General features: G+C 39.2%; 1 protein-coding gene and 1 pseudogene across 1 annotated transcript in view; one reads left to right on the top strand and one right to left on the bottom strand.

Moving 5' to 3' along the window:
* The window catches only part of TCTN1 (tectonic family member 1), a 26,618-nt gene extending 12,604 nt beyond the window's left edge, over window positions 1–14,014 (bottom strand). The window contains exons 1-6 of the mRNA XM_011355786.2: window positions 13,715–14,014; window positions 10,531–10,651; window positions 5,483–5,613; window positions 4,201–4,352; window positions 2,412–2,499; window positions 824–933 (exon numbers count right to left, since the gene is read on the bottom strand). Coding sequence (XP_011354088.1) covers window positions 824–933; window positions 2,412–2,499; window positions 4,201–4,352; window positions 5,483–5,613; window positions 10,531–10,651; window positions 13,715–13,934 — 822 coding nt within the window. The 5' untranslated portion in view covers window positions 13,935–14,014. The remainder of the gene's footprint in view (window positions 1–823; window positions 934–2,411; window positions 2,500–4,200; window positions 4,353–5,482; window positions 5,614–10,530; window positions 10,652–13,714) is intronic.
* LOC111737046 lies at window positions 12,307–12,426 on the top strand (annotated as a pseudogene).
* Window positions 14,015–14,839: the final 825 nt, after the last annotated feature.

Raw genomic sequence — 14,839 nt, 5'->3', positions numbered from 1 at the left:
CCTGAGGGGCTACCTCCAGAAAACTGAGAAGTAAGACCCGCTGGAAGAATGCACAGGCCTAGATGGCTGACTTATGAGAAGAGAGGGGAAGGGAGGGGAGGGAAAAAAGTTAAACCTGATTCTGAAAACTGAAGCCCAGATGGGCACTGGTGCCATGGCCACCACCCCTACCCTCCACCCCCTCAAAAAAGGAAATCAGGAGAGTGGGGCTTTCACAATAATAATACGGCTTTTAATCACTGAAAAATCTCTTCTCCCCTGTGATCCTCCATGCCATCCACCAAGTGAGGCCGACGGCCTCATTTATTCAGTTGCGGCTTCGGTCACGGCAACCAGGAAGGAAAGGGCCTCCTTTCCCTTCTCCAGCAATCCTAAGTCCTGTCTTTTCCCGGCTGCGCGTTCCATCTGCCAACCAGAAAGTGGATTTTCTATTCTTCTATGGCCTGCTTCTCAGAAAGATATCTTTTTGGTGCTAACCTGATTATTTTTATCACACATTAAGATGATTTTGTAAGTGCTAAAGTTTTGGGTTATTAATAAAGTTTTTTATTCAGGAGACAGGCATTATTGGTTACCAATGAAATGAATGAAAGAAACAAGAAAAAATGAGGAAAGGCAAAATATGAGCTAATGATATAAAAACAGAAATTATTTTAAGTGATTTTCTCATTATCTTCGGTATCAGTATACCAAAGAACTGAAGAAAAATTTAAATTTGAGTGTCATTCATATACTGAAATTATGCTATATTTGTCATATTTTAAGGGCGCAAAGAACAGAAAACAAACTTAATGAATCGGTTTCACTTCAAAATAATTCTTACCCTCAAAATTTTAGGGCTGCTGTAATAGGCCATGCTCAGGGCTTCAATTTCTTCACACTGTCCTACATTTATCCTTCTGGTGCACTTAACAGCTTGGTTCACCAAAAATGCTGGAAATCATAACATTCCCAAGGAGGAAAAAAAAAGAGAGAGTCCAATGGTAACTAAAAAATTGTAGTGTAAGTAAAACCACAAAATAAGTTATGACAGATATACAACATGTTCAGAATCAGGTTTAAAAATTATTTTTCAAATAGGTAATATATTCCCATGATTCGAAATTCAAAGGGCACAAAAAGGTATTGGGAGACGTCTTCCTCCAACATCTGTCATCCCGCCCCACCCAGCTACCACCAGTTCACGTCCCCAGAGACAATCGGCATAAAGTTTCTTGTGTATCTTTCTGGAAATATTCTATGCAAATAAAAGTGTGTATATATATATACGTATATGTATATATATGTATTTAGTACTTCTTTCCTCTTTCGGAAACAAATGCACAATATGTATCCTGCCTTTTGTTTTTTTTCACTGGACAATCTGTCTTGTAGTCCAGCCTATCTCAGTACCTGAAGAGCTTCCTCCTCCCTTTTTAAGGAATAACCAGTTCTCCATTAGCGGACTTTTAAACTGCCTCTAGCTCTGCTGTCACAAACAGTGCTACGATCTATTATTTTGCATGTGGGCCAGAGTTCCTGTGGATCAGCTCCTAGAAGTAGAACAGCTGGGTCCGAGGGCAAACTCGTTTGCAGTTTTCATGCATGTTGTTAAACAGACATTGCACCAACCTGTAGTACCCCAGCTATGTGCCTGCTCAGTCTTACATTACTTAAGCTGAGTGCCTGCTTCTGCAAAGTCTTACATTACTTAAGCTTTGCCAACCCATTCGATGGAAATGGTACCTCGGTTTGGTTTTAAGTTACATTGTTCCTATTGCAAACAAGGTTAAGCATCTTTTCAACTGAATACATTTTCCTTCACGTATCAAACGATGCTTCATTAAGCCACAAGCTATCATCCATTACTTGGCTAGCTTCTTCACAGTGAGGCTGGTGTGCACGTGGGAGAGCCAGGCCTGGTGTCTTCCCCTGCCGAAAGGATTACTCCACAGATCCTGAGAGGAGAAGCAGGACCCACAGGAGGCAGGCACATGAGTGACACCCCTCCCTGCTCCACCACCACCTAAGTGAGCCTCAGCAAGAACCTGAACATTTCTCAGTCTCCTTATCTAAATGACAATAACCCCACCTTAGAGGCATTTAACAGCATACCCAGCACACAGTAAGTGCTTAATAAATGTTAGCTACTGACGAACTTGAGCTCTAGTGAAGAAAGAACTTTCCAGCAACTGGAACTGTTAAGCAACTGAGTGGGCTGGTTTCAGACTGTGCGTCCCGTCACTGCAAGTGCTCAAGTGTGTGGCAGGAAAGATTCCGGCGCAGGTGAGACCCTGAACTCCATAACCTTCGAGGCCTCTTTCAGCTCCAAGACTCCTTGTTTCTAGTTGTGAAATGTGTTTCGTTATAACTACTATAAATTTAAACTAAGAGTAAACTGTTTATAGAAAGAACATTGCCCACTCTCTTACCTACAGGGTTATTATCGCTGCACAGAGATGACGTAAGGGGAGAAGGAAATCTCAAAAATGAATCTGAAGTCTGCAGAGGAACCCCATACTGCAAACAGAAGCACCGAGAGCTGTTAGCGATGTTAGGCATTTATTAGACACTTATTGGACACCTACTACGCGCCAGGCAGCAGTGCGGGTGCCAGGAACACAGTGAGGAGCAAAACTCAGATGTGGTCCCCGCCGCGTGGGGCTTCCATCTAGCTGTCCCACCCTTCTCCTTTAAGGATGTGTGTTTCTGTGTGCGTGTTACTGTATTTGCAGGACTTCTTATTAAAGAATTCCTCCGGAGGGGTACAGAAGAAGCTGACATAGGTCTGCCTCTGTAGACAGGAACTCGGTGCTCCGGGACAGGGGTGAGAGAGGTAATTATTTTTCACTAGTAATAATTATTTAAATAACAGATACATATACTGTACCAGTTAAAATTATAACATAGATCTATGTTTTCTTTCCCAAAAGCGAACCCCATGAAATTTTCCCTTAATATACAAAATATATTAACTACTGGGCATAGAGCTAATTTTCTTGAGTTTGAAAGTATCCAAATGTCTTGGTGCCAGCAAGGCTTTGGGGAAGCAAGCCCTCTCCTTTCCTGGAGCTGGAGTGTAAACTCCTGCGATCTTTCTGGAGGGCACTCTGGTATCAATACTTTCAATTTCCCTTCATTTTGACCAAGTTGACCCATTTATGGGAACATATCCGAAGGATTTAATCAGATGAATATGTATGTATCTATAAGAATGTTCAGTGTGTATTATTTATAATAGAAATAACTGGAAACAAATGCCTGTTAAAAGCAGAACAGCTCAAAAATAATTGATGATACATACACAGAAGGAAAACTTTGTATCAGTAAAATAGAGCTCCAACCCTAGCTCTGACAAGTTACTTTCCCATACCGAAGACTTCTCATTACTTAAATGCGGACAATAATGTGTCCCTCTCTGAGTTGTGTGAGGCTCCGCATGGTGCCTGGCGCATGGAAAATGCTCAAGAAATGATAACTTTTATATTGACATGGGAAGATGCATAAGACTTATCACTGAATAGAAAAAGAAGTTTAAAGAACAATGTGAATAGCTTTGCTCTATAAATCCCACTTCTGTACAGTACTACATGCATATAGATGCATCTAAGATCAGGAACATACACCAATCTGTCACCAGTGATGTGCAGTGGGCATTTTAACGGAGACAGGGGTCTTTGCATTTCTATTTATGTACCCATGGACTTTTAACTTTTAGAACTAGCATATGTTGCTTTTATACTTCTCTTTTAAAAAGACGCTCCTGAAAAATTTGAAGTTTAGTCAAAGTTAATGAATATCACACTTAAGGTTTACTAATGAATAGATAAAAATAGCACACATCTTCCCCAAGTCTGTACAACTAAACACAACTTTGAGAAGAGGACCAAGAAGAGGACCAATTCACTCTGTGTTCCCAGCAGCACGCCTCCAGCGCTTTGCTGCAGCATTTGAGGATTCTGCAGCATTTGAGAATTCTGCAGAGATAAATGCAAGCTTACCAAGGAATAAATGACTTCAAACCTTCTGTTAGGATTCAACTATTCAATTTTAATTTTCATGATCTTTGATTAATTGGCACAAATATGAAGGGTTTTTTTGGTATGTATAATATGAATTCTATGTCTTAGGTAGCCAATTTTACTGGGCATAAACTGAAAATTTAACTTACAAGAACAGAATATTTGCAACAGGATGAGCAGACTTAGGTTCTTGACTCACCTCATATTTAGAAGTATTTGGAGTATCTGATTCAGCTGTGATAGAAACATCTGATTCTGCATTCCATGAAAAACCATCAGATGATTTTATCAATTTATCAAAATTGTTTTCATCAGGCACTTCTGGATTAATAAAGGATAATGCAGGTTTATCTGTTTTTAGAAAGAGAATCTTTGATCAGTATAAAAGACACGTATATTATGTATAGCATATAAAATATTCTGAAACGGTTTTTAGTAGCATTAAGGCTGACATGAAAAAAACAAAGTGTCTCTTTATATATTTACTACCCTCAAGATTTCTTGAATATGATTAAATAAACAGGAGCCTCAGAATTGGCCTATTTCTCTACCAGTGTGGAAGCAATGGCTTCCACAGCCTACAGGTAAACAGCACAACAGAAGATGATAATAATAATCAGTCTCTTTCTCCACCCATGGACTGAGGAGCCAGCTGCGTAAACCCCAAGGGAGAAGCTCTCTCCAGATGGCTGTGGGAATGAAGGACGCTGATTCGACTCTCACACAGCCACCTCTGAAGCCCGGGAGGCTATATGCTGTGTACAGAAGAGGGAGAAGAAGGGAGCAAGTGGGTATATTCACTGGGCTGGTGTTATGTCAGAGAGTGTGACAATGACTGACCAGTCATTACTTCAGATTACAAATCACAGAGCATTCACCTAAGTTTTCATTTGCAAAGAGATAAAAGCTAAATATGAAGACATTCTGAAAAAATGATGAAGTTTAATTGATAAAACCATAAATGTGTCTCTGATCTTTGAAATCTTGATAACATTTTACATTTATGTGTGCTTTGGATCTAGACACCTATTTGAGCCAAATGCACGGATAAAAATAAAGATCCTGTTTTCATGCAAATATTCTAAGTAAAAATAAAAGAGAAAAAAAGGAAATTGAAACCAAAGCTGAACCTGATTTTCAACCATTAAACCAGGAGGAAATAAAGCAAAAAAATACCACATACACCTAAATAAATCTAGATTCCTATGTACATCTACATATCATAAACACCTTTGAAATAGAGTATGAAACTTCAAAAGACAACTACATGAGCACAATTACTTCTAAAAAGAAAGTGCATGCCCACAGGCTATAAAGTTACTTACAGCTGTCTGTGAAACAGCCTCAGAAGATACATACACCCTAGCCAAACCACAGAGTGACTCCTTTAAATCTAAGTAAATGGGACCTTTTTCCATAAAAGAATTTTTAAAAGAAAAAATTTCAGAGTTTCACAAAGTGTATCACCATCTAATACTTACAGTTTGTAATATGAATGCAGAAAATAGATGGATTGAGCTGGTCGACAAGTTTAAATATTCTCTGAGGTGGGTTTGCTGTAAAATTCAATGAATAAATGGCTGCTTTTTGGCTACAAAACTGACTATCACCCCTGAAAATTAGAAAAATAATAACACAAAGTTTTAAAGCACAAACACACAATCTTAGTTAAGATTATTTTAAAATAGTCAGACGCTTGTACTATATTAACTACATGGAGAATATTTATAAAAGTGTAGTGTTAGAACTGAATCCATTTAGTTTATTCAGTGTTAAAATATTTGGCATTTGAAACTTTTTCCTCTAACAAGGAAAATATTAGGACAAGGAGAATAACCTTCAAGGAAATCTTGTCAAATCTGGAATATAGATCAGGGTATAATTTTGATGTGAATGAACTTTGTAAACTCTGACAGAATCAATTCTATAATATTTTGCAGAACTTCAGATTGTTTATAATAAGTAACCGGGAGGGAACAAATATTCCTTGTCTTTAGAATAAAGCCATCTTGGAAGGATTGTGAAAATGAGAAAATGTGAAGTCATCTGGAAGTTTTGAGGCTTAGAAGTTATGGTACAGTCAAGTCTTCGACCAATCCCAGCCTTGACAAAGCCTAATCAATTTGATACGGTCATAAATATGGTATGGAGATAGAACCAGAACAAGAATGGGATCATATTCCATATACTACTTTGAGGCCTTTTCTCACTTAATGTATATGGCACAATATTTACACATCATCAAATACGTTTTGGCAATGTTATACTAAATGTCATTGTATACCAACCTATTAAGATTCTCCAATATTTTTTTAACCAATCCTCTACTATTGGTCTAGGCCGTTTCTAATTATCCTCGGCTATATATAATGCTATAATGACATCCTTGTGCACACATCTTTATGAACGTCTCCAGTTATTTCCTTAGGCTGTATCCCCTCAAGTAGAACTGCTGGGTCAAAAGGTAGGTGCGTTGTTTAAGGCTTCTCAGACATACTGCCGGACTGCCCTCCAGAAAGGCAAGATGCATCGTCGTCACCAACACTGTAATGTACCAAGAGTGCTATTTCCCTGTACTCTTGCCAAGATTGGATGTTATCCAAATTATAAATACTCTGTCAATTTCATGGGCAAAAACCTGTTACCTCATTATTTTAATTTAAATTTTCTCATTTACTGGCAAGGTGAAACGTTTTTCCATGTGGTTATTGCTCACTGGTACTTCTTCAGTTAGTTGCTTGTTTACATCTATTGACCATTTTGTTTAATTAGAATGTTTTTTAATTAGAATGTCTTGTCATTAAATTGTGAGAATCCATATTGAAGAATCTCCTTTGAGTGACATGTGTCATATTTTTTCCCAGTTTGTTACCTTTCAATTTTATGGTGTTTTTTGCCAGATAGAAATTTTAGTTCTTTTTTTACAATCATATTCCTCTTTCCTTTAACTGAGGTAAAACTTGATTTTTTTTAATTTGTCATTCTTTTATAGTTTGTCTGAGGATTTATGATTAAAAGACATTCCCTAATCCAAGTATAACAACTCTCATCTACATTTTTCATTCATTCATTAATTTTTAAAAATATTTCACTTTTCAATCTATTGGTAATTTACTTTGGTTTCATGCTACGAAGCAGGAATCCAATGTTTTTTTGTTTTTCAATAGTTACTCATCCTACGTCATTTACTGTGTACAAAATTGGTACTCACAATTGATTTTCAGCCTTTCTATTCTCTCCCACTGACTTACCTAGAGATCTGTCATGAATCAATACTCATTATTTTCATTATCATTGTGTTGCATGTTTGAAACTTGGTAGTTTGCTCTTCTTATTCAATAACTTCTTGGCTGTTCTCATCTGTTTGTTCTTCCAGATGAATTTTAAAATCATTTTAACACATCATCCCTCTCCCATCTGACTGGAATTACATTTATAAATTCTTATAAATTAATTGAAATGTTTATGTAATGATTCTCTTCATCCCAACATAGAATATCTCTCCATTTATTCAAATGTTCTGTCACTATATTTTGAAGTTTTCATATAAATTCTGAATAGTTAAATTCATTCCTAATTATATGTTATGTTTCTACTGGTGTTATGAATAGAATCCATTTCCATTGTATTTTTTTGCATGGTTATTGCTGAAGTATAAGGAAGCTACGGATTTATTTTATAACAGGCCACTTTTCCAAATAGTCTGTATATCAGTTGTTATCATGGGCATAAAGAATATTTTTTGAAAAAAAAAAAATAGTAATTAGTATTTATGAGAAAAGATCCAGCACTGAAAAATTTACAAGTCCTACTGGGCCTGAAAAAATGAGTAGGAATCAGAGAAGAAATAAGGGGCTAATCTAACTGCAAAAATAGCATTGGCCAAGGATGGGTAATACACTGATGGTGTTTGGGAAACTTTGAGTACGAAAGCTGGGCTTGGTGGAGGATCCGAGACGGGTTAGTAGGAAACAGATCTGAAAGAGGTTGAGGATGCATCTGAATCCAGGCTAAAGAGTCTGTACTTAGTGTAAGTTTCTGAAGGTTTTTTTTATCAAGTAAGTGACAAGGTGTGAGCTTATAAAGTAAAGGGAGTCGGAATGGACAAACACAAGGGTCTCCATGAAGGAAGACTCAGCAGAATGGGCCTCCTCACTCCTCCCCCTCCAGTCTGACAGCTCTCTAATCCTCTAAATCAGAATCAGATTAAGATCTGCATATTTCTCTGTAATCCCACTGTCACAGCCTTTGGGGTGGTGGATACCTATTCATCCCCACCTGCAATAGCTTCTTACTTGGCTCCCTGCCACCAGGCTTGGTTTCTGTGACCCATCCTCCATGCTGCTGCAGAATTTCATAAGATGGGAATCTGATCCCCTCACTCCCCAGCCCCCTGTAGAATCCAAGACAAACACCTCAGCATACACACAAGGCTCCTTGGGATCTGGGGACCCCACCACCTCCCCACACTCTCCTCTCTCCACCCTCCTATAGCCACACTGAGTTACCTGCAGTTAAGCCAACGGGCCACACTCCTTCACTCCCAGGACTCTGCCATGAGGCTCACTTGCCTTGAATGCCCTTCCCCTGATTCCATGCTGGCCAACTTCTACTTCTCCCTCAGGACCAGCTCATCATCTTTTCTAGAAAGCCTTCCCAAGAGCAACTGTCTGGGTTAGATGCCACTCCTCTGAGTTCTCCTAGCGCCTGGTGCAGAAACTGCCATCTATTCACCTGTCTCCCTTACTCAACGAGCTCTTTGAAGTGAGGACTGTGTCTAACACATCTTCATATCTCTGGTGCTGGCAACAGGAGGTGCTCAAGAAAGGCATGGTGAAGTGTGAAAGAGAGCCTAGGGATGAGAAGGCAAGGCAGAGGCAGGAGTCAGGGCAGCCTCCAGGTTTCTGGCCTGGGTGTCTGCCTGTAAGAATAACAGTATAGGAAGTCAAAAGGCAATACTAGAGGGTTAGTTGGGGTGGAAGGGAGAAAGTCAGTCACTTGTTCAATCATTTTTAATGAGGCCAACTATGTGGCGGGAGCTGTGCTAGGCACTAGGAGTACATGCTATATAAAAGAAATAATTCTTCCTACTCTCACGAAGCTTACATCTCATGGGAAAAACAGGCATTAATCCAATAGTCTTAACGATTAATTTACATTTATTAGATGATAGGATTAGCTGTTGACAGTTAAGCGAATGTAAATAAGCCTTTTATGAATTGGAACCTACATCACAAGCACACTCAATTAATTAGGCGTATTAGTTTTGATTTCACTATTTCTACACTTCATATTTAGGAGAAAGTCACAAGCAAAACTAACTCAAAAAAATGCTGAGGTCCTTTCCTGAGGGCACTATGGATTCAGCTCTAACTTCTAAACATAGTAATGCCCATCATTTATAAATTGTCTACAGCTGCTTTTGCTTGACAATGGTAGAGCTGAGATTTTGCAACAGAGACCACACTTTGCAACAGAGACCACACAGCCTGCGAAGTTGAAAATACTTATTATGTGGCTCTTCATAGAAAAAGCTTGTTGACCCCTACTCTAGTCTATATCTAAAATTACAGTATTGGCTAATAAAAAAAAGAATCGACATTCTAAATAATGATCTCAAATTGGAGCAGAAATCTCGCTCTCAGGCTCTTGGTACTTACTAAGTCAGGAAAGCAAGACCATCTTCAGCAAAAACTAAACCATGTTACAGTCCAGGTAGCCAGAAAAAATAATCTGACTACATTTCATTCTCCAAGCATTTTTGCAATATTAGAAGTTGATTCAATTTCTCATTAGTCAATAAAATAGGTTCTCATGGGAAAAATACACATGCACTTCCAAAAAGCATTCAATCTATCAAGTATCAGCTGCTACAACTTGCTTCAAGGTTAAATTTAAATTAGCTACCTCTGAATATATTGGGCTCATCCTGAATAAATTAACCTCTTTAAGTGCTGTTTTGTCAAAAAGCTTTGAAATCTGAATTACGAGAAACAGATCATTCAGAAGAGATTATTCCTTTCCCTTGTAAACCACGGGAATGACATTTTCCATTATCCTATACAATGTGAACCGTGAGAATTCCTGGTAGATTTACATATCAGAAAAGTATAAACAAAGCTTTCCTGACTATCTATTTAAATTTTTGTTACAAGTACTATGTTCACAACAAAAGCTGTAGAACTAAACTGCAACTTTCACCCTTGGCTAGAAATAAAACTAATTCACTGATACAAAAACATGACACATGATGTGTTTACACATCAAAGTGAAATGTAATTCAGTCTCCGAAACAGGGGTTTTTGTTATACTCTTTTTAAAAAGTATACTCTTTTGCTTACACTATCATCTGGCTGGATGCAAATAAGGGACGGATATTCTTCTATATATTGGTTTGGACAGCATGGCTTCTGAATGATGCAAAATTCAGGAAATCAAGTTTGGGTTTTTCAGCTTGGGGGAGTTTCTGTCCTGAAATTTGATAATCTCAGTGCAAATTTTATCAAAATTGCATGTGCCACAAACTTACGTGACAACCGGAACTGAGCAAGCAGAAAAGACACTGAAATCCATGGAGCTGCAATCGGGGTCACAACAGCAGTTGATGTCACACTGTACTGGAAACAGGTCACACACACACAGAGCAGCAACTACAGAAACAAGAGAGGTGGGATGCTGAGCATCACGATCAGCAGGTAGTGCCCCCTACCACTGAGATGTACCCAATATCCTTTTCATACAAAAGGTCCATTTGATTTTCCCTATTGCACTTTGGGGGAAATTTGTGAAGTGAAAATTAGTATGAGCACTCCTCAATCCCGGATTTCCTCAAAGTGGCTAATCATCTGACCTACTTGGAAAGTCGTTTGTGCTCTACTTACAGACTCTGACTTGGCAAGCTGTCAAACCTAGACATCTGTGTTGCGCAAAAACTTTCCAGGTGATGCTGATAATTAAAACAGGTTTAAGAACCAGCATGCCTGACCACAAGAACCACCAGTTTCATATTGCAGATTCCCAAATTCCTCCTCTGGAGATTTTGATTAAGAGGAAGGGCTCACTTAAGGGCAACAGGAATCAAGATTCTCAACCTTGTCCCTCTCCTCAGATGTCACCTGCAGCTTTGAAGCTGAGCCCACATCAACAAACTATGAGTAAAATCGACTCAGGTGCTTTGTACTTGGGGTCCTAGAAATATCTTTGGCAATTTAAGACAATAAAGCATGGGGAGGGTTAGGAATCTCCCCACTCAGCAACTTTTCATTTTTAATGATGTCTATCTGGATTTTTAATTCCCCATTTTATTCTGTCAAAAAGCAGGGAAAACCCTTTTAAAGAAATAGCAGATCATGAGAATGATAAACACTGAACTCATGGTAGTAATTAGTGCTGGGTAGAAAGGAATAAATCAGTGCTTCCATCTTACCTGTAAGGTTTCTTTTTTCAAAAAAGGATTTTCTTTTAAAACCAAACCAAAAAACGATCTCAAGTAAATGCTGGTAGAGAGCCCATACCACATTCTTATTGCATGTATGAATTATTTCACAATAAAAATGAGTTTTAGAAAAATATAGCTCAAAAAAGGTACAATAACATACTCTGAAAAAGTGTATTAGAAGAGGAAGGTTTTGTCAATAAATATACAATCCTTTCTTAGTCTGAGACACGAAAGTTTTTCTCCTTAAGTTTACATGCTTCTCTCTAGTCAAGGATTCCTCTATGTGCTCAGTAAAACGGTAATGTGACTCGTGTATGTTAATATATAAAATAAGCAGTATTTAGGTTCCCTTCCTTATATGTTTAAAATTACAATCCCGATTTTTCCAAAACTTAAAAGTCTTGTAGGTAGCTATAAAATTACCAAGGACAAAGCAATAGTATCTAATAACTCCACTTAGAAAAAAAGGTCTCTGTCCAGGATATAAGTGTCTGATAAGCACTCGCAGGGTCTAAGTAGCACTCAGCTGCTCTTCTACTTCTCTTAACATCCACATGCCTGGCATATAGAGCAGGGAACTACTAATGAACAGAGTTCAGATTCACGACGAAAATTATCATTCTTCTCTTCCATCTGTAACCCATTCTGCAAATGGTTGTCCAGTTCTCCACTCAGAATAGCTTCTTGCTCTATCATGTACCAGGGGGTGTGACCTAAAATCAGACAATTCACCTATCTAAAAAATAGGGATAACCCACATCACAGGGTTGTTATTAAACGAGACATATCACAGATGAAATGCTTACGGAGTGCCTGGTACACAGTAAATGGGTCTAAATAGAGGCCCTTCTAAAAAGATGAAATGTGGTCTACGGTCATGTTATCCTGAACGTGCCCGATCTCGTCTGATCTCGGAAGCTAAAGCAGGGTTGGGCCTGGTTAGTACTTGGATGGGAGAACACCTAAGAATATCAGGTGCTGTAGGTGTAAAAAAAAAAAAAAAAAAAAAAAAAGATGACATGCAAATTCATCTCCCATCCTGGAAAAACAGCCCTGAACACATGCCCTAATAATGATGGTTCAAGAACATTTGATTTGGGGGAGAAAATTCATTAACAGATGTAATACTTATAAGGATAAAAGATAACCCAGTCCAAAAATATTAGAGAATTTGAAGCATTGAATACTCTGCTGTATTGTCCCAATTTATCATTGATTTAACTTTTCTATTAATTCATCAAATCAAGTTTCAATATAAAACAGAGTTTGGTTTTTATATATTGAAATTGCAAATATATTTCTGTACTTTTTCTTATAGGCTACTCGAAGTTTATAAAGGAGGCCCTTTGGAGAAATAAAGGTTCAGTAACTGAAGTTATGTCCTAGAATTCAGGATGTCAGCCAATGATGACTTTTCTATTTACTAATACTAAGCCTTTTTTATTTTAAAAATTTTCTTTGCTTTTTAGGAGGGGTTAAAAAATACTGCCCATCTATTGGGGTTATAGTCAGAGGACTTAAAAGTTTTTTTCAAGATTTCAAACCCCTTTGAGAAATTGCTCACTGCTATAAACCCTCGCTTCCCAAAAAATGCATATTCACAAAATTTTGCGCTCAATCTAGGGATCACAGACATCCCCTGAACTCATCCATGTCAAAGCAGCTTATAAAATAGTCAATAAACATGTAACTCTAGAATTAGACCACTTTCTGAGAAATACCTTAATTATCTTTAAGGATGAATCCTAAGAAGTGAGCATAACCCCTCACCCCGTAACTTCCTACCTCCAGTTCAACAGGAGGAGTCCTGGGTTTTCATAATTCAAGTCAACAGACAAGGGCCTTGACCTAGTCACATTTAGTAAGCTAAACGTTTGGGGTCTCTTTTTGATAAGTGAAAAGTTCGGTGCACCCTATGCATTTAATCTCCATAACTGTCTAGAAACTTTCGATTTAATTTCATCTTTGGCTGCAAAACTGCAAAGACTCATTCATTATCACCTTTAGCATTAACGCTGTCCGACCACTGCAAGTACTTTCAAAGATGTGATACTGTCCCTCTTACGCTCTGAGCCTCGGCTTTTTCATTAGTATGACAAAGATAACATCTACCTCCAATGGTTGTTGAGAGAAATAATGCCTGTGGAACACTTAGCAATGCTTGCACAAAGTAAGTGTTCAATAAACGTTAACCATCATTATTACATCCTCACCCGGGCTACCCCCTCTAGGATGGATCACTGTAAATCCCCAGGAACTGGCACTTGGTACCCACCGTCAGTGACCGGGGTGGGTCTGGGACCGGAGGAGGGCTCGGGGGCCCTGGGGGTATTGGGGGGTTTAGGAGATAAGGCAGGTCGGAAAGTCATCGGGGCTGGCTCCGTAGAGTTGAGGGCCTCCGTCGTCACCGCCACGGTGGCCCCGGCCTGGGCGCTCACGGAAGCCCAGCACTCCAGAAGCACCAGCAAGAGCGGCGGGACCACCCCCAGACCCATTGCCCAGCCGCACCCCGGCGGCCCGCGGCCCGGACCGCGCGTTGCTAGGCAACCGCGGCGGCCAGGCGCGGGGCATTACGGGAAGTGTCCCGCAAGGCCGCGCGAGACTGCAGGGGCTGGGGGCGGGGCCGAGGGGCGGGGACCGAGGGGCGGGGCCGAGGGGCGGTGTGAGATCGCTGGGGGCGCGAGAGTTATGTATCCGATTTGAGGTTCCCAAGCCGACTGCGGGGCTTGTTTCAAAAAAGCAGATTTCCAGATTCTATCTCAGGGAATTCTGACTCGGTAAGTTTAGGGCAGGGTCCAGTAATCAATATTGTTAAAACAGGGTCCAGGAATCAACATTTTCAACCTGACGCAACCGGTGGGGAACAGAAATTTGGGAACCTCCCTCCTAACGCTACTAAATAAGGTCTTTTAAAGGAGCGCAGAGATGACATTGCCATCCTTTACCATTACCATTGAATTTTCTCTATCCCACATTCCATGAACAGTTGCTTTGCCTTTTTTGTTTTAGATGTATCGCGGGAGGTCGCCAGACTACTTCACCGTGTTCTGATAAGGGGGACAAATGAACACTAACTTTTTCACAGGCAAAAAACATCGACAAAAATTAAGTAGAATGATTTATAAGTATTAAAAGGAAAAAACAAAGCCGATCTACTGTAACTCTACAAAGTGACATGACAACTACAAGACTTGGGGGAGCCCCTCCATTCTAAACTGGCTTGTGTATGGAGATTCTCCAGGCCAGGAATGTTGGCTATACTGCCGAGATTTAATATATTTACGAGTCAGAAGTAAAGATCAAAATACTTAAATATATCATGGTATTTATTCAAGAAACATTTTCCAATTCAGAAGAATGCCTAAACAGTATGTATACCTTGTTCGTTAAATTTATGTAG

The sequence above is a fragment of the Pteropus vampyrus genome, unplaced genomic scaffold, assembly GCF_000151845.1.
Source record: "Pteropus vampyrus isolate Shadow unplaced genomic scaffold, Pvam_2.0 Scaffold23, whole genome shotgun sequence".
Classification (NCBI taxonomy): domain Eukaryota; kingdom Metazoa; phylum Chordata; class Mammalia; order Chiroptera; family Pteropodidae; genus Pteropus; species Pteropus vampyrus.
The sequence above is the reverse complement of the archived record's forward strand: the minus strand, read 5'-3'. Positions and strand labels throughout refer to the sequence as shown.